The sequence below is a fragment of the Diabrotica undecimpunctata genome, chromosome 7, assembly GCF_040954645.1.
Source record: "Diabrotica undecimpunctata isolate CICGRU chromosome 7, icDiaUnde3, whole genome shotgun sequence".
NCBI classification, from domain to species: domain Eukaryota; kingdom Metazoa; phylum Arthropoda; class Insecta; order Coleoptera; family Chrysomelidae; genus Diabrotica; species Diabrotica undecimpunctata.
The window spans coordinates 6,866,684-6,893,247 of record NC_092809.1 but is presented as its reverse complement, the minus strand read 5'-3'; the positions used below and the strand labels follow the sequence as shown (position 1 = coordinate 6,893,247).

Below are 26,564 nucleotides of genomic sequence, written 5' to 3'. Positions count from 1 at the left end.
AAACAAGTATGAAACAGAATATTAAAGTTTTATTTTGTAATGAAATTATATTTAAAAGTATTTTGATGTAATGATAATTATGCAATTGGAATTTGAATTTCCGGTTAGTTGAAGCACATTCAAATTCAAAAATAAAACAAAACACAACACTTTTTAAATTTATACAGAATATATATAGTTGAGAATCAAATTTGTAGGCAGTAGATTCTCAGAAATGTGAATGCAATACGGCGACGACATCGCTGCCAAATTGCAATGATAGATATTCTAGCAATTTATATGTTGAAGTGATATTGAGACAACAGATGAGATATGGGGGATGTAGGATAAGCTGGAGTCATGCACAACACCTAGGTCTAAGCGTTTGGTATGAAACCATTTTCCCATCCATCATGAACTGTCACTAATCGTTGCCCTTTCATGCAATACGGCGACGACATCGCTGCCAAATTGCAATAATAGATATTCTAGCAATTTATATTTTAATCATTCACATGCAGCAAAATTATCATAGATTAATGATCGTTTTGTATTCGTTAAGATATCCAATAAAATGTATTTAATAACATCAATATTTATGTATATCATATTTATATACAATATTTATATATAGAAAACGAATCTAAAAGTACGATACTATTCTGTGTAAAAGTAATACCTCACAACATCGTGTTCTTAGGACCGGTAGAAAGGAATAGTAGATCAATGTTGCCAGAAGATAGAGAGAGATAAATTGCTTATTAGTTTCGTAATTTAGCATTCAGTAGTGTGTCGTTTACACTGTTGCAGTGAATTTTAACAATTAATCTTAATATATTATACATGATATGGGACTTAACTTTTTAAAAAGAGCAAAGTATATTGGAGTTAGAGAAAATTTTAATTTAAAAAATACGTTAATAAATAAACTTACTTATATACGAAAGTAATCTTGATAAAGTAGTTCGACTTTCACAGGAAGTCAAAATATTAATCATTGTATGAAGACAACTCGTTGAAGAGCTTTCTGACTCTTATGTCAAAATTTCACACATTTTATCTTCATCTCTTATAGTGTGACATTGTGACTGATAAGGAAGAAATAGTGAAAACAGTGGAAGACTTCTACAGACAACTCTATGAAACAAGTGAATCCGATGAAAGACGCCCCTTACCAAAGATAGAGAATCAAGGCTCAGAATTACTGCCGAACATAACTGTTGACGAAATTAAAAATGCACTTCGGGTGATAAAGAACAATAAATCCCCAGGTGAAGACAGGGTAATGACCGAAAGCCTAAAACTAGGAGGAAATAAGCTCTTACTGACACTTGCTAAACTGTTCAATAAATGTCTGTGCGAAGCGATAACACCGACGCAGTGGAACAACGCGGAAATCATCTTACTTCATAAGAAGGGAGATATCAGCGACCTTAGAAACTACCGCCCCATTAGCTTGTTATCACAAGTATATAAGCTATTTACAAGAGTTATTACCAACAGGCTAGGAAGTAAGTTGGATTTCTATCAGCCAAGAGAGCAAGCAGGTTTTAGAGCAGGATATGGCTCGAATGATCATTTACAAGTAACTAAGAACTTAATAGAAAAGAGTGTTGAATATAACAAGCCATTAGTCATGATATTTGTTGACTACGAAAAAGCTTTCGACACAATAAGTCATCAAAAGATGTTAAAAGCCTTAACAGAGTGCCGTATAGATCATCGCTATATAAACATGATAAAATACATCTATCAAAATGGGACAGCAAGTGTGAAACTGGCAGATAAAAAGACCAACGTATTTAAAATAAAACGGGGAGTGCGACAGGGAGACACAATTTCGCCAAAATTGTTTACAACATTATTGGAGCATATGTTTTAAGAACACAAATCTGAGTGAAAAAGGAATTAATGTCAATGGAGAAATGCTTAGTCATTTGAGGTTTGCTGACGATATTGTCCTTTTTGCTGACAGAATCGATGATGCAGTATCTCAACTGGAGAAACTATACCTAGCCTCCCTACAAGTAGGATTAAAAATCAACCACACAAAAACACAAATCATGACAAATCTTGTGTTAAGCGAAAAGATTTCAGTAAATGGCATGCATATTGAAGAAACCACCTCATATAAGTACTTAGGACATGAGATACGCATAGGAAGAGATAATCAAACGTGCGAAATAAGCCGCCGCATAGGACTCACTTGGGTGGCATTCGGCAAGCTAAGCTATGTTCTTAAATCAGAACGGCCTATGTGTCTTAAAAGAAAAGTCTTTAATCAGTGCGTGTTGCCAGTACTTACATATGGTGCAAAGACATTAACACTAACCAAGAAAGTAAGAAATAAAATTTGTGTTACCCAAAGAGCCATGGAACGATCGATGTTAGGCATTTCTCGTAGGGATCGGATCACGAACAAGGAAATAAGACGGAGAACAGAAGTGACAGATGCCATAGAAAGAATTATGACCCTTAAGTGGAACTGGGCGGGGCACATAGCTAGAATGTCGGATAACAGATGGACACAGCGAATTATACAGTGGAGACCGAGACAAGAAGCACATCAAAGTAGAGGTCGTCCACCAACAAGATGGTCAGATGACATAAAACGGATCGACAAAAATTGGATGCAAACAGCACAAAACAGAAATACATGGAAAAGACTGATGGAGACCTATATCCAGCAGTGGATAGATCCGGGTTAAATGATGATGATGATGATGAGGTAGCTAAGAAGATTTTTACCTCCATTTTAAAACTCAAGTTTTCTCTTGCCACTTGGTTCTTTATTTAAGCCCATATAAACTCGATAGTGTTCAGGGCACAATAATAAGGAGAGGGACAATGTACAATTATGTTGTTTTCACGAGTCATTTCGTTGACAGCATATTTCTTGAATTCGGGTATATGTATCCACACGAGATTTTATAATTGTACTTTCAATATGTTATCATCGGATCATATATTTTTTGAGGAAGCCAGTTGATGGTATGATGCATTTTCCATAACAACGACAGAATTTGCTTCAAGATTTGGTAGAATCTTTGCAAACTAACCTTCGAATCTTTGAGCGTCCATATTTCATGGTAATCGTTGTTTTTCTTGGATTCGAAAACTAACAAGCTATTGTCCAAAAAAGCCGAATCGCTGCCTATATGTGTTATTATGAGCCGCCGTCCTTTACACTGGTCTTTTTAAACTTGTTGAAAAACTTTCAATGAAGGCTTATCGAGGACTTTTAATTTTAAAATGAGACAGTACGACCTTGATTCAACCAAGTTTCATCTAAATAGTACACTTTTCGCCCTTCACTACGATACCCTTGAATTTTTTGTAATTAATATCTCCGCCACAAGATAATTTCCTCGTTTTCTATAAGGACATCTTCTTTTCATATATTTGATGTTCATTGCCTTAATGTTCGCAATAAAACACGTCGTGAAATTTTGGGTATTAAATCATCGGAATTTATTTCGACTGCAACTTTCTTTGAGGTTGGTATTTCGTTCCGAAAATAGAAAGTATGGGATTTCCTCCGAATAGCATATTTGATGTCATCTTTAAGCTGGATGCCTTTTTAAACTCTAGTTTTAATGTTTCTAAGAGATACATTATCTGATTTGCCTTCACTTTGTTTAAATTTTTTTAGAATTTTGCATACAGTTCTTGTCGACACTTTAGTCAAATCACTACACAGAGTAACTACATTGTTGATCAATATACTTTTATTTTATTCACGGAGTCCACAATACACATTATATATAATAGGTTTTTCTCCCATCGAAAAATTTGGGCATCGTTTACTTTAACTGCTCTCTCCTTCTATATTGCTCACAACACTAAAATACGTGTTCACTACTTCAATAATCTGCTGAAATAATTAGACAGAATTCAGAATTTTATCCAACACCGAAAAATGTAATAAAATTTAACGACTTTAATACTCGTCGATAAATCCACATCTCAAAGCCTCAAATTTTTTCATTAATGTCTCTGTAAGGGTCCAGCTCTTTATACCATACAGGAATGTGGAGAATATGTAGCAGCGTATTATTCTGATTTTAAGGTTTAACGTAATATCTCTATTAGTTAGAATTTTCTTTAATTTATAGAAATAAATGGTGGCTCTGGCTTTTTCAGTAAGTATTCTTATTTCTTTATTTAGGTCTTAGGTCGTTGCAGGTCTTCTTCATTGGAGGCAATAAGTACCGTGTCGTCTACATATCTGATATTGTTGACATTAATTCCCTTGGTTTTTCGGCACTACTTTAACTAAGGTTTCTTTGAAACTAAATTCGGAGTAGATATTAAAAAGTAGAGGCAATAGAATACATCCTTGCCTCACTTCACGTCGTATTTCCACTGCTTCCGTCGTGTTTTATCCAATACGTATGTTTGCACGTTGATGCCAATACAAATTTTTGATAATACGGAGGTCTCAGTCATCAATTCCTACCTGTTGAAAGACACCTATAAGTTTGTCATGGTTTACTCGGTCAAATGCCTTTTCAAAGTCAATAAAACACATGTATACAGATTGTTTGATATCCCTTCATCTTTAAACCATGATCTGCAAACTGAAGAGTGCTTCTCTGGTTCCAAGGTTGTTTCTGAAACTAAATTGTGTTTCACTTAGTTGTACTTCTATTTTGTTGTAAATTCTCAAGTGCAGTAATCTTAGAAAAATTTTCAGTGCATGTTTCATCAGACTGATAGTGCGATGATCGCTATACTGTTTGGCATTTATTTTTTTTGGTACCATTACAAATGTTGACAGTTGCCAGTCTGTTGGTGTATGTCCTGTTTCGTATATTTAATTGAAAAGGCTTAGAAGATAATGTTTACTCTTATCGTCGAGTAGCTTGTTATTTCATCTGGGCCGGTTGCTTTCCTATTGCGATTCTTTTGATAGCTTTATAGCTCTTTCCATTTAATCGAGTTTTATGTTTGGACCAGTCGATATATTTTAGATTTGAATTTCTCTTCTATCGTCATTGACATATTTCATCAGGCATCCATTGTTGTTGGCGCTTATTAATAGTTTGATGCATTTTAGTTGTTTCTTGCATAATGGTTTTGATATGATCTTCTCTTTAGTATGTGCGTGTGATTTCCAAGTATATAAACGACGCTCGAGTAGTTTGAAGAATGTATTTGTCACACAACTATTTCCTAATAACCTAAAATTATTTATTGTAATTAACCCAAATGTCAATACTAATCATATTCCTACATTACCGTCATACTATAACTAGATATTTCTTCAATACAAGTAGCTTTGTCGTAATTTCCTATGGAATTTTTCATACACTATACCTACAACAGCGCTGAAACGTCACCATTACTTCTAAAAATTTACTGCCTACAATTTTTATTATTATATATGGCTCTATGTTTCATTATTTATTTTTTTTTTAAATTTCTTCACGTCCGACCCATGTATTCTTTTACGCATGTATACAAATGATCTTATATATACTCTTGAATTTCGGTTTCTATATGTATCTTTAGTATTTTTTATGTATCTACCCAAATACCTTTTGCTTTTTTAAACTGTGTTACTCCCTTAGTCACTGAAGTTTAATAAAAATTAAAAACTCCAAATATATACGAGAAATGTAAAAACATTATACGAAGCAGAAAAGCTAAGAAATCTATTACAGGGAATCGACAGACTTGATATTCCTGTATTAATAATTTGCGAAAAAAGATAATGGACACTACAAATCTCAAGACTCAAGACTATTATATAAATTACTCTGGAGCGAACGATCTGTCGTATCAAAAGCATTTTTAACATCTGTCAGCAAATTTGTCCTTATCATATCAATCAGTAGTAATAAAATTATTGGAATACGCAGTTATTATAAATATAAAACAAGCGTATGAAACCGCGTATTAACAAGCGTATTAGCATTTTTCTCAGAATGAACCGATCTTTTAGTAACAAAAAAAGGAAACTAGAAAACTTTGGTCATGTTATGAGATGTAGTCCATACCGATTCCAGAACTAATTCTCCAAAGATAAGTATATTGAGGAGAAATCCAGGTAGGAGAAGCAACTCTTGGATGCACACCTAGACCAGTGGTTCGGCCTAACATACATCCAACTATTTGGACAAGTCGCCAACAAGATTCGAATTGCCATGTTAATTGTCAACGTACATATTTTATAAGGCAGTAGAAGAAGAAGAATGTCTATTGCTAGATTTATAAAGCTTTACTACATTTGTTAAATACTTTTATTTTCTTTTGACCAAGAAAAAAATTACAAATATTTAACAAAAATATAACAAATAGTTCTGTCATCTTTTTATATTTCCGAAATTAAAGTGAAATAGCAGCTACGAGATATCATTCAAGCTCTATTTCTAAAGGAACATTGTCCTAAACATTTTATGCGCAGTTTTTATTCAAACATTTCTTACAATAAATTATAGTAAAAATAGAAAAAAAAATAGATATAATATGCAATAAACTGTTAACATGAAAATTAAGCCTCTATTTTAACTGAAAAACATTCTCATCCTGTTTGATAATAAATGTGCAATTACAGGATGCTAATTTTATGAGCCCATTAAATACCAAGTTTTCTATTTTGTTTCTTTATATTTACGTACCTAAAAGTTTTCCAATTTCTCATCTTGCATTATGTTTAAACTGAAAAGAAAAACACTCAGCTACCTCATGAAACTTTCATCCTGTATCAGCCAGAGGCGTTGCTTGCGAGAGGTGCCGAAAGATAACACGTTAATTAACTTAATTATTCTGGTGGTTAGCGAAAAGGAGTAGGTGGAATCCTAATGAAATATTTACGAAGCGATAACGTGAAGTTGGCGAATAAACGTTTGATAGTATTTTATTGATAGCCTGCATGAAATCAGTAACGACAACGAGGAAAGAATTATAGATTTGACAGCAGACAAAAAAGGTGGTCAGCAGTACAGAATTTGCATACAATAATGTTCACAAAGAAACATGAGTTCATCCAGATATGAAAACAAACAATTAAATATAAACAAAAATTAACGCCAAGGAAACAGAAAAAAATATCAAATATGCTTTTGATTTTTTGTCTTCTGATGATGAAAAAAGAGCAAGATATAAAACGAAAATAGAAAATATAATTGAACAATGTAATAAAATGCATGAAAATCAGGTCAGAAATATCGAAGACAGGGGGAGGGTTTTAAAAGAAGCAGTTATAACAGCTGCAAAAGAAGTAGTGGGCGAAAGCAAAGAACCTAGCCATAGAAGATGGTATGACAAAGACCGTCAAATGTGAACGAAACAAAAAAATCAATCACAAAATTTCAGTGATTTTTATTGGTATTTTCTTTTTTTTTGTAAGCTTTGTCCATAAAATTGAATAATTTTCACTGACAATAAAACATATTTTTATTTTTTTCTATCCTATAGTTAAAGAAACAACCAGAGAGATTTGTTGTTATAACCATGCACTTGAAATTTTTGCCCAAATTAACATATTAAATTTTCTGACTGGTGAAATTCCATTCCACTTGATATTAATGTTTAACCATGACGATATTGAAATTCTTAGAAGGAATAAAGAAAGATATTTAACGGTACTTTTAGGGGTACGAGCCCTGCACTACCTGCCTACATAATTTGGATATTACCTACCAGTCAGTTCATAACAAGCTATTACCAAAGTCGGTCGCAAAATCTCGTAAGCTAAACTTGCTATATATAGCTCGCAAATACTCTCTTCGCTTATATATCATATGTATTTGTAACTAAGTAGTTACACTCGCATCGCACTATTCATAGAAATTATCAAGTAAATCATTTATAGTAACCAGTGTTTTCTGAATCCGCAGTTATAGTTTTTATATAAACAGTTGATCTATTCAAACTAGCAGAGTTGCCAGTAGTTCGCTTTAAACATAGAAACGACATTCCGCTAAGCAATTCTATTTGTAATTATATATAATAGTGAAAATAGCCTCAGTGAAAAGTGTAGTGAGATATCCCATATCACAGTGTTTTCGGACGGTTATCAGAAATTACTATTTAATCTTAGCATTAAAGATAAGTTAGTGTTTAATCTGTTTTTCATTCCAGCCCCTGGGCTGGTGGTCCTTCTGCCTTTAATTCTTTAAACGAGCCTGTTTTCATTCCACTGACCGGTATTATATATATCTTCTTCAGCATGTATCTACTTATTTCTGGGCATAGACCTTTTTCACTTCCTTCCACTAATTTTTACTTTGCGCAATTCGTATCCACTGTTTATCTGCCCTTCTTATATCATCTATCCACTTCTTTTGAGGCCATCCTACACTTCTCTTCATAGCTATTGATCTTCATTCTCTGATTTTTCAGTTATATGTGTGAGACTTTTGTTATGTGTTTCTCGCTACATGACCTACCCAGAACCACTTCATCCTACATATTTCTTTTATAATATCTGTAACTTTTGTTCGTCTTGGAATTTCCTCGTTTCTAATTTTACCTCTCAGGAAGACACTGAACATTGTTTGTTCGCATGATTTTGTATTGTTTTGAGTTTGTCAGCGCTGGCTTGTTGAGCCGTTGTTAGGCAATATCATGGCATTAAGAGGTGCTAACTGGTAGAATACAAGTATTGTACACCTTTGTTTTTAAGATGTATGGATAGGCCTTTATTTTTAGTATGTAGGCCATCTTGAGATTGACATAGTAAATTTAATATTGGGACGTTAGTGCCGTTAGATGTAACCAATCTGATGAAAACTGCACCATATAAACAGTCAGTAATTAGTATATGGTATATTACAGGAGTATTATGTTAAAATTTAAGTATACTTACAACAAAAACAAAACTATTACTTATATATCAGACACAGGAAAGCCCTGTAAACTAAGGTAATTCTGAAAACCACCTTCTCTCTTAAGGAATCCATTCATTTTATATATGTATATATATATATATATATATATATATATATATATATATATATATATATATATATATATATCGACGGAAATGTTAGAAATTTATGTAAGAAATCTAGTTGGTGACATTTATAACTTTTATATAAACTTTAGATTAAGTAACATATAACCTAGTAATTAGAATATAATATTTACTTGGCGCAATCAGTAGGATTTTCCGTAAAAATCATATCTAAAATCCTACCGAGTTAAACTCAAAGACGCCGAAACCCATTTCAAGATCCTTAATATTAAAACCTTTACTGCGCTCGTATTTATGAAACATTTAGTAGCCGGCAGGTTCTCACTCTCTAATGGAACTTTGCATTTTGTTGTTTCTTAGCGGTAAATTTAAAGTTACATTTAAGAAAGTTTACGTTTAGGTGGTTAACGATGTGATATTTATGTGCAATTTTGCTGGAAAATTCATATTTCTAAATTGTGATGATAACCGAGCTCTTTAAAAAAATATTAGTTATTTTCCAACTTCATTTTTAGATTTGAAGCATCTGTAAATATTTTAGAGAATTTTTTGATAACATTCCAGTAAATTTGATAAAGTTGATTTTATGTATTTCAGATTTCCGTATTGAGAGATGTATTTCCGACTTATTTTATCGGGTCAAATATAGATTGCATTGCGGAATATTGATTTACCAAGGGATGTGAGGATCAGCGATATTTGGGTAAAATTATTCGGGAAAGTCAAAGCCTAATTTCGTCGATGTTCTAGATTTCTAGATGAAGTGTCTTCAGCTTTCTTATTATTATGAATTTTGATAATGTACCCATTATCCAGTTTAGACAGGACTAACGATTCTTATACTTATAATATTGTATCTTGATCCAAACCAGTTTTCTGTTTAATAATGTTTAGTTTCTCATAGAGAGTAATTGCTTTATATGTCGTTTCTATATCGGTTTGTTGTCCAAATACATTCCTAAAATTTATTTTAAGAACTGACAGCTATTGATTTTTCGTTTAACGTAATTTAGCGTGATATTTATATCAGTTATTTTTGTAAAAACAATTCATTGTTGTTCTGAACAGAGTTTGTCAACATTTTGACATACTATCAAAATTAGTAGATTTTTAAGTAACAGTTTTCCCGTATATTCCATTCATAAAATGTTCTACTACTTAGTTCAAATGATGGTAATTCAAGAATGTTATTAACCGTTGATTGACTGTCTAAATCAATGTTGCTGTGTAATCAGTAACTTTTTCCACATTACTCTACTATTAACGAAGTTTGCACTGGGCAAAGTTAAGTGAAATTGGTGTGTATGCTCCCATTGTGCTTTTTTGTATATCAAGAGAAGTTAAATGTAGGATTTAGTCCATATTAAAGAAAACATTGTTTTATCTATATGGAATTAAATTCTTCTTCTTCCTATGCCGTCCCCATTAACGGAGGTTGGCGACCACATTTTTAAAAGCTTCTATGTCTTTTGCAACGTGGAATAATTCGTCTACAGTCATGTTTGTCCAGTCTCGAATATTTCGCAGCCATGACTTCCTCTTTCTACCTATTCCCTTTTTGCCATCGACTCTACCCTGCATGATGACCTGCAGAAGACTATATTTATTATTTCTCAGTATGTGTCCAAGGTATGCAGTCTTGCGTACTGTTATCGATCTCATCAATTTTTTGTCTCGACTCATCCTTCTCAGCACTTCCTTATTGGTGACCCTGGCAGTCCATGAACATTCTCCGGTATATCCAAAGTTCAAAGGCTTCAATCTTCTTAACTATTTGCGCTTTTAGTGTCCATGTTTCTACCCCGTACAATAGTTGCGACCAGACGTAACATTCAACAAACGTCTCAGCGCAGTATTCAGATTTTTGTCACAGAACAATTCGTTGAATTTTAAGAACGCTGCCCTTGCCATTTCTATTCGTACCCGGATCTCTTGGTCTGGATCTAATTCTGTGTTGATGTAAGCTCTCAGATACTTATATTTTGTCACTCTCTCTATTTGCTGTCCACCAAGAGTTAGTTGTTCATTATTTATTGGACTCCTTGTTACTATCATAAATTTGGTCTTATCTGTGTTGATGTCAAGTCCCATTTGAATGCATTCACTATTTATTGCTTCTAATAAAGTTTGTAGTTCTTCTATACTCTCGGCCATAATTACCGTGTCATCTGCAAATCTCATGGTGTTTATGATTTCTCCACCAATTCTTATTCTCTCTTTTCTTTCCCATAAGGCTTTTCTGAATATGACCTGTGAGTACACGTTGAAAAGCGTCGGAGACAAGACGCATCCTTGCCTAACCCCTCTCGCAATCGGTATATTATTTGTTTCTATATCGTTCACCTTTACTACTGCTTTCTGGTTCCAGTATATACCTTTAATAAACACAATGTCTTTTTTGTCTAAATTGATGTTTTTTAATTCATCTATTAACTTCATATGCTGCACTCGGTCAAAGGCCTTCCTAAAGTCTATGAAGCATACATATGCACTCTTGTTATATTCCCGACATTTCTGCAAGAGTACCGTCAACGCAAATAATGCCTCTCTTGTACCCATGCCTCCTCTGAAGCCAAACTGAGTTTCATCTATGGAAGCCTTCCATGGATCTATGGAATTAAATACATTAAGTAAATTGTATTGGGTTGATTCTGGAAGATGTTTTAGAAAAATAGTTGGAACATCGTTGAATCCAGGACTAGAATCTTTAAGATTTATAAGTTCTTGAACTGTAATTATTAACTGCTCGAATACGATTTTCATTGGTAAGAAGTGCATGAGTTTCAGTTATTTTCTAAGATGAGTCTGAAGAGAACGTTCGTCAGAGAGGCTTTCGTAAAAATCCGTTAGAATTTTGCCATGTCTTGGCAGCTAGATCGCTGTCGACATAAGAAAGTAGCTTGCGCAAAAGATAAAAACATACAAGATCATAATATATTTATAATATACCATAGAATAGAAAAATAGGTAAATTTTGGAGAACAAGTCTATTCATATAATGTTAAGTGTGACTTTAAGAAAAAAATTTAGAATATATAGAAACCTACAGTTAGTATCACCCTCCGAATTTTCACTTCGTCATCTCCTTGTCGTCATTTACGAGAAGTAGCTAAGAACCTTGAGCAACTACAACAAAGTCTAAAAACACGAAACAAAGAACTGATAAACAGTTGAATTATAATTAAATAAAACAAAAAAAAATATTTGAGTAGGTTTTAACCCTTTCCTAAAATTAGTTTGACATACATCTTTACTCATTTTATTAAAAAATGGAAATGTAGCTATTATATATCTTACCTCTAAAGACATAATTTACAGTAGATGCATGCTGCTGAAGTTCTAAATCTTGGGAATATCCAAAAGCAACCAGCGAAAAGCCAACTACTAGGGGAAGGTAAACCATTTTGTTGTTAGCAAAGCACCATGAAAAATCTGTAAAAAAAGAAACGGTATGTTTTATTTGCTCTTTTGATTATGATCTATTCTATTTATGATCAAATAAAGTAATAAGTTTAGACGCTATGAAGTCATATGTAACAAATTTCTGATGCCGTAGGCTGATAATTATTTAATTATTCTCTTATAGCTTACTCTCATTTTATGTAACAATAAGACACTGAAAACTTTGTTTTCAAAACTTCTACAAAATTTATTATAAAATCTTATCACTACAGCTGTTTCGGCAGAGTGCCTTTCTCAAGTGATCTATTTTTGGCATGCGTTTACACTTTATTGTCTTTAATGAAATAGGTTGAGAAGGGGAGAACTGTTTGTCTCAAGTTGGTCATTCAGAATTATATCTATGCTTTTTTTAATTTGTTAATTTCCATAGATTCTAACAAAGATAGCTTAAGGCCTTTATTTTGACTGTGAAGAATTTGAAATTCGTCATTAAAAGAATGGTTATGATCTAGAAGGTGAAGTGCGTATGTATAATCTGTTTTTCTATTATTGAAAGCCCTTTTATGTTCTGCTATTCGTTTATTAAAATTTCTACCAGTTAGACCGATGTAAGTTTTTGGGCAGTCGCCACATTTAAGTTTATATCCAGTACTGTGTAAGTGCTTTTTATTTTGGCTCTTGTTGTTTTTAATATATTTGCCTAAGTTGTTATGTGTTTTGAAAGCTGGTGTTATTCCTTTCTTTTCCATGTGTTTGGCTATTTTTGTTGATATTTTGCCTGTATATATAATCGAGCAGAAGGTATTGGGTTTTTTCTCTGGTGGTGGAAATACTAATTTCAGGGCTCTCTTCTGTAGTTTTTGATTTAAAATTTTATGAATTGTTTGTTTGTTGTATCCATTGTTTACTGCTATTTGCTTAATGCTATTTAATTCTGTCTCAAAGTTGTATTTTGACATCGGAAGTTCTGTTAGTCTATTAATGATACTATGATAGGCTGTGAGTTTATGTTATGTAAGATGAGATGATGAATTGTGTATAGTCGTGTCAGTATGGGTAGGTTTATGAAATATGGAGAAGTCATGTTTGTTTTTAAGTCTGACAATTTTTAAATCTAAAAAATTTATCGATTGATCTTGTTCTGTTTTTATTGTAAATTCAATATGACTATGAAGTGAATTAATATACGATAAACATTGGTCGAGTTACCTGTTAGTTCCTGTGAAACATACCAGTACGTCGTCTACGTATCTTTACCAATATCAAAACTATTTGAATATGAGATGTATTGAAATCTCTAGATGATCCATAAAAATATCTGATAGCATTGGGCTTAGAGGATTGCCCATTAAAAGTCCTGCACTGTTATTTGTATATATTTGATTATTTTAAATTCAAAGTAGTCCTAGTTTATGTAAATTTCAATTTGGTCTAAAAGGTTTTTTACTAGAATAAAAGTTTCTGTAGGAGGAATAATACGAAAAAGATTTTTTACGTCAAATGAAATTAATCTGGAGTTGTTAGGTAACTGAAAATGTTGTATTTTATTAACTAGTTCTATTGTATTTTTTATGTTAAATTTAGGTGAAAATTTAGTGTGTTCTAAAATATATATGTAATATATTTTTGTTATATAATATTGCAAAACTAAAAACTCTTCTGTAGCTATGATTAAAGTGTCCCATGTATTTTTTACACTTTTCTGGAGTGACGGAAGCAGCGGTTTATGGATTTGGATAAGATTAGATATGCTGCATAAATTTTTATTTAGGTTTTTATTTATAGTGATTCGTGTTATGAAAATGATATTCATATTTTTTCCTGCGCCGAAAAATTTTTAGCTTCATAGAGCGATATCGGTTAAGTGGTTCGGTTCCTCCATTTTCCGTTTTTCCATCTTCTCGTTGAGAGTTCTTATCTAGTCTACAAGTCATAACAGCTATAAGCAAATATTTCGTCTCATTGTGTGACAGTGGCTTAACATGAGATGAATCTTAGGGATTGGTTCTCATACAGTCAGTCAAGTACAATAAACGCTATTAAATTTAATGAACTAATATATTTGCAAATCATTTTTATATGTTAACGATTATAAAAGTATTTCAAAGAACAGGTAGAGTTTGTCCCAATTGTTGCCATTATTTTATTTAGCATTACTAAACTAACTAGTTTAGATTAACTAAACAAATACTAACTTGCTGATAGCACAGAATAGCAAACCAGAAGGAAGAGGAGGTGTACGAAAAGGAACATGTAACAAAAACACAAGCTATGGGGTAAAGAAGAAAATAAACTTATTTTGAAACAAATCAATTCACAGGCCGACATAATTTTTGTTGTTTTGAGTTTAACATTATGTCCTTAGCTAATACGGGTACGCTGCTTCTGAATATGAATCGGTTTAAGCCCATTACGTCAAAATTTTTCACAAAATTAAAAAAACCTTATGAAAAAGACAGCAAAGATTTGATTTCACGTACAAAGCGTCTATGTATCTGTTGATACGTATTTCGACTTAATAAGTCTCATCAGAACAGTTATTCATAGCCGTTCTTAACGTGAAAAATAATCTTCTCTGTCTTTTAGGAAGCAACAATAAAATGGCTTCGTTATGGACGCAATAGCGACATCTGATAGAAAAAAACTAAAAAAACCTTGTTCGAACAATTACCTTATTGATATTTCGTAAATTGCTTTAACATTATTTCTTTAGAATACTTATATTTCAAACAAAAATATTTTAATACCATATGGTAATTTCATTTGAACGGCAATACTGCCGATGCCGTCAACTTGACGGCATTGGTAGTTGTGTATTGCGAAAATAGAGTTAGTTAGCGTCAGTTGTTTGTAGCATCGGGTTGTTTTTTGTTTTATGAGTGTTTATCGCGCCATAATGTCATCAAAAAAGTGTAAAAACAGTCCTGATACATTTTCTTACGTGTGTGGTGATTTAACAATAGGAAAGCATCAACGAAATACAACAGACCTTATAAAGAAAGCTTATTACGCTTACTTCGGTGTAAAGCTTGGTGATCAGGACAAACCTTGAGCTCCACACAAAGTGTGCTTTCAGTGTGTCGAACTACTGAGAAAATGAAGAAAAGGTACACGTAACTCTTTCCCTTCGGCACTCCTATAGTATGGAGGGAACCAAAAAACCATCTAGACGACTGCTACTTTTGCTCCTTCGATATCAAGGGTTTTAATTCAAAAAATTCAATAAAATTCAAACACAAAATTCAATATCCTGATTTACCTTCTGCTAAACAATCTCTATCTTATGGACCTGGAATCCCTATTTCTCCAGTTTTTCTTTACACCATCCAACAGAAATTATCAGATGAAAGTTCAGAGAAAAAACGGATGAAGACGAATTTAATCCTGAGATAGACCAACCTCAAAAGTTTATCCAAGCTGAACTAAATGACTTGGCGATTGAAAGATAAAAATCCATTGGCTCCAGGTACTACATTTTCGTGGTAGATTTTTCTCAAGAGCACTCACTGGTGTATTGTCATAATATTCCTGAAGTGCCATGAAAGTGGGAGCTGACAATTACGATTCCACATCATGGCGGTTATTTATTGATTCTTCTAAGACAAGTCTAAAGGGTGTCTTGTTGTACAATGGTACATAAAATAATCTTGAGCTGTTGCTAAATAAAATAAAGTATTGGCATATAGTGTTGGCAACTTTGTGGAGATCTCAAAATAATATCCATGTTTTTGGGTCAGCAGTTTGGATTCACAAAATTTCCATGTTTTATGTGCAAGCGGGACAGTCGAGCACGAAATTTACATTACGTTAAGAAAAAGTGGCCACTTAGGGAAAGACTTGTACCAAGACAAACAAAAATGTGCAACGTGATACATTAGTTAACTCAAAATTAGTTCTTTTGTATCTTCTTCACATAAAGTTAGGATTGATAAAGCAGTTTGTCAAAGCTTTAGATAAACAAAGGGACTACTTTTAATATCTGTGCGACAAATTTCTGGCACTTTCTGAAGAAAAACTTAAAAAAGCAATTTTTATAGACCCTCACATTCGAACCTTAAAATCGGACAGATTGTTCCAGAATACAATGACCCAGGATGAATCTAAAGCTTTCGTAGACGTCATAGAAGTCACCAAACTATAAAGAAATTGTAGCCAACATGGCCGAGAATTATAAAAAAGTGGGATGCAATATGAGCGTCAAACTTCATTTTCTGGATTTCCACGTTGACTATTCTCTCGAAAATCTTGGAGCTGTCAGCAAGCAGCAGGAAAGGAGGTTCCATTAAGATATAAACAAGATGGAGAGACGTTACCAAGAAAGATGGGATATAAGAATGATGGCTGATTACTGCTGGACGTTGAAGAGAAACTCGATAACAAAAATCCATAAAAAGAAGACCACAAAACGCAGTTTTCATGAAAAAAAGAGAACGGTTTTATTCAAAAAAACCAAATAGACAACTAACGTAGGTTATACTAAATTGTTTTTTTAAGAACAACTCAATTTTTTAGTCTAATTTTGTATTACATAAAGTTTCAATAAATATTTTCCCAGTATTTTTGACAGTTTTTATGAAAAATTTTAAACACACTTTTCTTGAAAACCTGACGTGCTGGAAAAAACTAGGTACAGATTCGTAATCAGCACATCCCATTTACTATGAGACACCTATTAAACTTAAAACACTTTTTCATAAAAAAAATGTAGTCCTATTATTGGAGATTCACAGTTCGTCAATAGATCAATAAATAGATCAATAGATCAATAAATGTCATTTGACCCTTTTTTTAACTTAATCCATGATACTATGATTAAGAAGATAAGATATTGCGCATAAGCCGTGACGTAATTGGAGAGTTGCACGTTCGTAATGTCAGTTTTTTGTATGTATCAATAAATAATCGTTAATAAATAGTTTGGATATATCCTTTTGTCTACGATTATTGTAATTATTAAACCTTTATTTATTATTATTATTTTGCTAATTGAATAATTTCATCACAGAATGCATACAAATCCCATTTAACTTTAACAAGAATTCAAATTCTACTCTCCAATGACGGCATGCGCGAACACGACCGATTTTGTGCTACGGGAAGATCCTATCTTGTTAGTCATAGTACTCGTATCATGACTTAATCAATTACAGTATACTCCCTCTATAACGAACACGGTTATTACGAGGTTTCGCTTATAACGAGATACATTAGATGTCCCGTGAAATTTCTATTGAACTATAACCGTCTATAGCGAGGCAAATTTGGTTATAACGAGAGAAAATAAGATCCAAAAACGTGTTTTTTACGTTTTTGGTCGGGTCGTGGCTATAAATAAATACCTTTTCAAACAGCCCCTCAATAAACTTAACTGCAGCTCGCAATAAACTTCTTTACAATGAATAAATACAACTGTTTCACATCTTTAGAAAATATGATAGAATGATACTGGACCATTTAAAGCAGTTAAAAATGACAGAGTTCTTAAAATTGCAGAAGCAATAGTTTATGATATCCTTGAAAATACGCTTTATACATTATGTAGTTGGAAAAAAATATAAGTACAGATTTTTTGTTTTAACGTATATCATTGATAATAAAAGTAAACAACTCTTTTATGCTTTAATATATTTCATTGACAATAAAAGTAAATAACTTTTTTTCAAAAACGCCATTCAAACAATATTTATTAGCATCTTATATTGCTCCGAATGGCTTCACTATAGGAAGTTAATGGTTTAGAAAACTACAGATTCATATGTATGCACAGTATTATTATTGTCTGATATAACGAGATCGGCTTATAACGAGGTAATTAGTCTGTCATTTCAGTTCTCGTTATAGAGGGAGTCTACTGTATAATACGAAATTTAATGATCGCAGAAAAATTTACAACTTATTCATCTAAAAACTAATTTTATTTTGTCGATTTATATTTAAAGTAAGATGGGATGATATTAAATGATCATTAGCGTATCTGTGGCCGGTAAAGTTGAAACTACTTAATGTTCTAGAAGTTGCGTGATAATTTCTTTGGGTGTTCAGTCATTTTGAAGATCCAATTTACATATTGAATTTTCTAATAAAGAACATAAAAGCGATGAAATTGCTTTGAAGGTGTACCATCTGTTTATAAGCCGAATTATTAAGGGAGATATATTATCGCTCTATAATCACCGTGTAAAAGTCAATTGTTTAGTGAATTAGGAATTTATGAATTTTCGAGTATACTAATTTGCGACTGAATATTTAATTTTAATATTTATTTATTCACGTAAAATACGAATGTTCACCAAACACAACTTAAGATAGTTATATGTGTTAAACCTGGTATGTGACAATATTCATTAAATATTCACTTTCGGAGAATGGCTCAACTTTTGCGTGAAGTTGCGGTAATGCCTTATTAGAAGGCGACTGAATAAAACCATACTTCAAATATTCGACATTGTATTGTCTGCACTTTTTCTTTGGATCGGACATACTGTAGGTATATCTGTAAAAATAAGTATGCTGTAGCCACCGCTTTGATAATTTTAAATAATAAACTTTTAAATATTTTTTTAGTTAGTAAAATCAATATTTCAGAGTGGCGGAATATCCAAGCAAGTAGTCAAGAAATTTAAAACATGCCACAAGTAAATAAATATACACTGAGAGAAGAATTTGAGGAAAAATTACAAAACAACTTATTAAAAATTACCATCCTGTACACATATTATAAAAATAACTTTATATTCAGTAAATAGTTTATTTTTGGCAGTCTATGATCAGTATAGTAAATTTTATTAAGATTTTTTGTACTTTTTCCCCAATTCTTCTCTCAGTGTAGGTAGGTCCTAATTAACTTTTTACTTTGATCCAGTTTGTGCAAGTTGGTACTTTTTGAATATTTTACATTACAAATTTAGATTTATTACATTTTTACAAATACCTCGTAAATTACGATAGGGAAACATATTAAAGAATTATAGTAAGTGGTATAAATGCCAAGTAGATACTTACCTTTGTGACAAATATGTATTACAATAAAATGTATTTCTAATAAATGCACTGCAACTTTCTGCAAATAACGCACAGAAAATTCACCACCTGCTTTAGCGAAACAATCTCGAATGATTAAGTTATGCCTGACCATGCCGCTGCGTGAAGGAGGAGCCAAAATTCACTTAAAGCAGAAAGGTTCTACTGGAAGTGGAATTATACTAACCAAACTGAAACGTTCTACGTTCGACTGCAACGTCGAAATTGTTGCAGTGTTGGACTGAGTGATAAATAAAAAATTGCACGGTGCATAACCAAAATGCATTTTGTGCATTTCGTTTATATTTTCGGATTGTTAGAAGTTGTTAGAAGCAAAGAAGCAATGAGTTACTTTAGGGGGGCGGCAGCTGTTCCTTAACGCCTCCCAAACTTTCCTTGGACCCAAAAAGCCCCCTTATCTCTCTTCAACGCCCACCGGTGGGCGGTACCGCCCCCGTTTGGAACTACTGGTATAGACTTTTAACGACCCACCTGTTATTTCGTGAGCTCTGTTTTAACCATCCCATGTTTAGTCTTGTTCTCATCGGCTTGCGATGTTCTATCGTTTATAAGTTAACAGAAAATATTAAATCAAATAATTGTTGCTTTCCTTCATTAAAAAGAATCGAATACCGTAAACCAAGTCCTAATTAAACTACGGTGACGAACATAAAATCAGATTTTAACGGTTATGGTTGATTTTTTGCCAGTCAATATGTTGATTTATTATTGGATACTTGTTAGTATACTTGTTAGTATATTCGTTGGAGACTTCATCCTATCCACGAAAGACATCTTCAACAAGGTGGAAGGAGCAACAAGTGAAGTAGGGATGAAGATTAATGAAGAGAAGACGAAATATATGTGTATAAATAGAACGACACGAAGAGACAGAATAGAACAAAATGTGACGGTCAACACCTTCAATTTCGAAAGAGTACAACGTTTTAAGTATCTGGGGGCCGTAATCACAGCTGACAATGATGTTACTGAAGAAATAAAAGACAGAATCCAATCTACAAGAAAATCTTACAAGAAGTTCAAAGATAAAAATCTATAAATCCATCGTCAGACCTGTAATAACATACAAATGCGAAACGTGGACCATGACCAAAGCAAAGGAAGAAAAGCTCAGACGCTTTGAACGAAAAATACTTAGAAAAATATTCGGACCTCACCATGACATCACCACAAACCAGTATAAGATCAGAACCAATATCGAATTAAAAGCACTCTACAATGACGCCGATATTGTCCAAGAAATTAAATCACAGCGACTAAGATGGGCAGGCCACGTGCACAGACTGCATAACGAGAGACTTGTAAAACTGGTATGGGAGGAGATTCCCACAGGCAAAAGACCACTCGGACGTCCCAGAATGCGATGGAGAGATAACATCCAAGCAGATCTCCGGAAAATGAACATTCCATTTGACCCTAGGTTGATGGAAGACCGAACAAATTGGAAAAAAGTTATACAGTCAGCCAAGACTCACCCAGGGTTGTAGCGCTACGTGATGATGATGATGTTAGTATATTTAATATTTCACATTTTTTCATTACACGTAAAATTAGGAAGTTTATTTGTTTTAAAATATATTGCACTACGCCACTGACAAATAAGTTCCTAAAAATTTCTCCACAGGTCCCGAAAAACCTTGATCAAAAAACCTCCTCATTGTTCGAGGCTTTAAAACATGACGTATTGCAAAACACTTTTCCGAATCCCCGTCTCGATATACGAGCCAAGCTCCCTAGAGATTCCGGCAAAGTCCTCTCGAGAGCATGTGGAGAATTATCTAGTTTATCTGAAAAAGAATGAGTTTCGTTTTTTTTATTAGTTGTAGTTTTTTGTGTACATGACATAAATAGGGAGGGAAAATGGTGTTTTTAGCTATAGGGATAAAACCGGAAATGGAGGTATTTGATTTTGGGTTTGACTGAGTAATAATATATTGCTACAATTTATTTGCATTTTGCCTATATATATATATATATATATATATATATATATATATATATATATATATATAACATTTATATAAAAAAATGTCATGGCATGTCTCACACAACAGGAAAACACAATAATAAGTATATCTTGTGAATATGAAGGTGAATTTTGTGCTTTGGAAATTATAGATATAAAAACTATTCTAGTATCAGTGTATAGAACAGGTAACGCAGATTTCCAAATTTTCTTAGGCCTATTTGAAAAATTATTAATATTCTGTTCTAATAATTATGTTCAAACAATTATAATTGGGGATTTCAATATTGATTTCAAAGGCACTTCAAATGAATTAAAATATTTTTCCGATCTAATTTCTTCTTTTGGTTTAACTATGAGGATTGATGAATTTACAAGAATCACTGCTACATCAGCAAGTTGTTTAGATAATATTTTAACAAATATAGATAATGAAATAGTTGGGTGTGGTGTTGTAGACCCATGCCTTGCTGATCATTGTGCTCAATTCCTGAATTTAAAAATAAAATCTGATCAAATTGACAATGATAGGATATTCAGAAGACACATAACATGTAAAGGCATCCAAATGTTAAAACAATCACTTAAATCTGTGGATTGGTCGTTAATAAACAATTCAATAACAGCAACGGAATTAGCTGAGTTCATAGTTGACACATATGTAAAATTAACTGAAGTTTGCTTTCCAGTAAAAAAGTCAAGAATTCATTTTGAGGCACCTGTTTCTTGGTTTGACGATGAACTAAGGAAAATGCGAGTAAACCTTTCGAAGATAAAAATTACTGCTAACCTTACTAGTGATTACACTCTGTAAAATCAATTCAAAAAAACACTATCAATTAACAATATCAATAAAGAAAAAACTGGCATATGAGCAGTTTTTCTTAAAATCTGATAATATATCTCGAGATTCTTGGAAAGTCATCAATTATCTTAGGAATAAAACTCAAAATAAAAAAGTAACTTCATGTAATATTTCATCAAACGAGTTTAATAATTACTTTACTTCGGTAGCGGGAAATATATTGAACTCGTTAGATGAGACAGATGAAAATGATGCCATGAATTTTTTGGAGGGAATATACTCCCCTTGCCACTCGTTGTTTTTAACACCTATTAGTGATACTGAAGTTAGGAATACATTATACAGCTTGAAAAACTCAAAATGCACTGATTTTTACTTCTTAAACAAACAATTAGTGATAGAAACTCTGGATATTATTATTGATAAACTGGTCATACTTTATAATCTTTGCCTTATCGAAGGAATCTTTCCCGATGTATTAAAAGTAACAAAAGTGTTACCGCTACTCAAAAAAGGATCTCCAGAAGAAATTGAAAATTATCGCCCTATTTCTATTATTCCCATTCTTGGTAAAATTTTTGAAAGTATTTTGAATAACCGTTTAATAGAGTACATAGAAAAGTACAAAATACTTCATTGTAATCAATATGGTTTCAGAAAAAAATGCAGCACTACTCAAGCAATTCAGGAAATTGTAAGGGAAGTAGTTGATGGCCTAGAGAGAGGTCACTTCGTGTCTTTAACATTGTGTGACTTATCTAAGGCTTTTGATTGTGTCTCACACACTTTACTTTTAGACAAAATGCACAAATATGGCATAAGGGGAAATGCTCTTAATTTATTTCGATCGTATTTAATAAACAGAAAACAGGCCGTTTTTTTAAATAATAACTACTCCAATTTTCACAATGTTGAACATGGAGTTCCCCAAGGGCCTATATTAGGACCTACATTTTTTCTTCTATATCTCAACGATATATTTCATTATACCCACCCCTTAAGGTGTATATGTTTTGCAGATGATACAACCGTTATTAGTACCGACCAGAATCAATATAATTTAAATAACAAAATAGGAAACTCTTCTGAAAGAGTTTTCTTACAGACTCTCTCTGATGACGGGTAGACCCAGAAACACGTGTTAGGGAGTGGTAAGAAACTCAAATTAAATCGAAACGCAACCATTTTCGTATCTTTTATTTCTGTTGTATGTATTGAACACTATTATAAGGCAAAGATATTTCAGAACTCAAAGACGAACCCTGCGATTAAATTTTAACATTTGATGTAAAGTTGTACATTAATTACGTCTTTAATTAAGACCGTCTATTTGCTCATTCATCATCAGAGAAAGTAAGGATGATGTTTTTCATTTCTTAGGTTCATGTGCCACTTCAATATCATAACAACCTGGATAATATCCTTATTTTATAAATTAAAATCAAAAATATTGAAAGAAGTAGATATAGTGCACATTTTTATTTATAACTTTTTTCATAACTATCAAATTCGTTTTGTTTTCAACTTATTCAACAATGGACAACATTTATTCTTATATAAAACAATAAAAAGATTACCGACAATACGTCGGTAAGTCACTTTTCACTATTCACTTTTCAGCATTGTCATTTACAATTCATCGAGTTGGTTGATTGTTTTCTAAAAGTTACAGACACCAAACACCTATTCGTGACAACTCGAAACCTCATTATTCTTTAGTTTATTTTGGGGCGTCCAAATATAGTTTCTTGGCCCCCTCTTGCTCCCACACTCTCTCCTCATTTTGTATTTACTTTGAGCTAATGTATCTCATTTCGGGTCTGAGTAAGGGTCCAATTATTGTTGATTACATCTCTACAATTCGTAGCAATCTCTGCCGTTGCTATTTTGAGGCGAGGGACCGTCTTGATAGTTACGGGCAGAGATCAACTTTGCCCATTAAACCCAAAATTCACAGTTATAAAATACTTAAGAAGAAAAGGAAGTTATGCTCATACTTAAAAAAATTAAATAAACATTAAGGAGTTGGTATAAAGAACAAATATTCGAAATATGACTTTTACAAAAGATTATCGAACGAAAGAAGGATTTTGACTATATATTTTTATCTTTTTAAAACACCTATCTATTGTTTAAAAATACTTTGATAGAGATCGTGACTGACTGCGAGTCACAGTCTAATGTCGACTCTTCTTTTTCTTGTAGTGCCCATCCGTTTCGGACGTTGACGACAATCATGGCAATCTATATTTTGCAAACTGCGTTTCTAAAAAGATTTGTGGTTGTTGTGTTGAACCACGTAGGGGAAGGTGAGGTAAAATGTTATACTTGGGTAAAACGGGATAGTGCCTCTAGCGGTCTACCAATGACGTCAGCCGCGGTGAAAAATACTTAAAACATTCGTCTAATGCGCCTTGGCTTGTAGTTCGAACGCGCCGTAGTTCAAACACCCGACCTCGTGCTTAGACCAAAATATGTGTTTTGACAGGTGCCTGATGTAATTTTCGGGTCCCACGTTTTAAGCTGTAACTTTTGTTTTAAACAAGTTTTTGAAATAATTTTTGAACTCAGATGATGTGTAGTGCCCTGCGCATAATGTGAATGTTTTTGAGTGAACCAAGTCATATTGAGCATACAAGGTAAGTTTTTTTTAAACAGCATGTGGGGTAAAACGGGAAATAACCGGGTGTGGTAAAATGGGATATCCCGTTTTACCCCTTATGTGAAAATTCTATAGTTAAAACACTTTTAAAATCAAAAAATATTCAAGTTTGTTTAGGGTAATATAAGAATAAACTTAGAAGAACTGATTTTGTTTCAGATGCCTAGAAATTACCAACGAAAGACTGAGTGTCAAAAATGGTCTGAAAAATCTATGGCCAGCGCTCTGGAAGCATTAGAAAAAGGAACTTGTGGATTTCTAAAAGCATCCAAAAATATGGAGTTCCAAAATCAACATTGGAAAGAAGGTTCAAAGGAAGAAATAAATCCACAACAGGTCATTCTAAATTACTTGGGAGCCGACTGCCTACATTTCCTCTAGAGTTGGAGCAGCAATTGGTAACATATGCAAAGAATATGGAACCTATGATGTTCGGTCTTACATTTCGTTCTAACCGCTAGCTTGGCATATCAGATGGCAGAGAAAAACAACATTAAACATCATTTCAACAAAAACACCAAGTTGGCGGGGTGGGAATGGCTTCGCGCTTTTTTGAAACGGAATAACATTTCGCTCCGTTTGCCTGAAGCAACATCAGCTGCACGTGCTCGAGGCTTTAACAAGGAAGCAGTTCCATTTTTTGACATTTTGGAACCTCTTCCAGAAAAAATGAACTTTCCACCCTCCCGTATTTTTAACGTTGACGAAACCGGGATTACAACAGTTCAAGGTCGTCCATCAAAAGTGATTGCTGTCAAGGGTAGAAAACAGGTCGGCACCCTAACATCTGCAGAACGAGGGGAGCTCTCTACTGCTGTCATCTGCATGCGTTCCAGTGGAATATTTGTTCCTCCTATGATCATAATTCCCAGAGTTCGTATGAAGCCGCAGTTCTCAGAGGGTGCACCGCCAGGAACCTTAGTCGTTACTGATAAATCTAGTTGGATGCAGCTTAACTTGTTTGAACAATGGTTTGACAATTTTATTTATCACACTCAATCATCAAAAAAAACCCATCTCTCTTAATCTTGGATGGCCATTAACTCAAAGACCAAGATTAAGTCACTAAAGCAGAAAACCGTAAAAAAAAAGAAAATACTTCCAAGAAGATTAAAAACAGTGACAGTAGTGCAGATGAGGAATGCTTCTATTGCAACAATTCATATTCTTTAGTCAAAAAAGTTGAAGGCTGGATACAATGCTGCAATTGTAAAAAATGGGGACATGAGGCTTGTGCAGGAGCTGACAGCGATGATGATCGCTACATTATTTTTCCTATTAATATTTAAGCAAAATGATCGGTATTATTATTCCTATTAATATTTAAGCAAAATGTTCGGTATTATTATTCCTATTAATATTTAAGAAACATGTTCTGTATTATTATTCCTATTAATATTGGGTTTTTTGGGTTTAACCCATCGTTATTTCTTATTTAGTTAATTGCTCTTTTTCGTTCCTATTGAATTTTTGAGCTTAAGTTGTTGTATTTTGCATAAAAATAAAAAAAATTAAACTTATAAAAAAAGAGAAAATTAATTAAAATAACATAGAAAAATCCTATCCCATTTTACCCCCACGGTGTATCCCGTTTTACCCACACAGTGGGGGTAAAATGGGAAATTGTATTGGTGTCAAATTTTTGCATATAACTTTTTTTTACATTTATAAAAAAAATCTTTTTTTGTGCTTTTGTAGCCTCCAATACATAGTTTCGGTGTTATACAGCCTCAAACGTTAAGTATCCCATTTTACCCCACCTTCCCCTACGTAGATTTTTCAGCTA

General features: G+C 33.0%; 1 protein-coding gene across 2 annotated transcripts in view; it reads right to left on the bottom strand.

Moving 5' to 3' along the window:
* The window catches only part of LOC140444936 (uncharacterized protein CG3556), a 230,736-nt gene that overhangs the window by 69,364 nt on the left and 134,808 nt on the right, over window positions 1-26,564 (bottom strand). For both annotated transcript variants that reach the window (XM_072536642.1, XM_072536643.1), the window contains one exon: window positions 12,200-12,334. In XM_072536642.1, coding sequence (XP_072392743.1) covers window positions 12,200-12,305 — 106 coding nt within the window. In that variant the 5' untranslated portion in view covers window positions 12,306-12,334. The remainder of the gene's footprint in view (window positions 1-12,199; window positions 12,335-26,564) is intronic.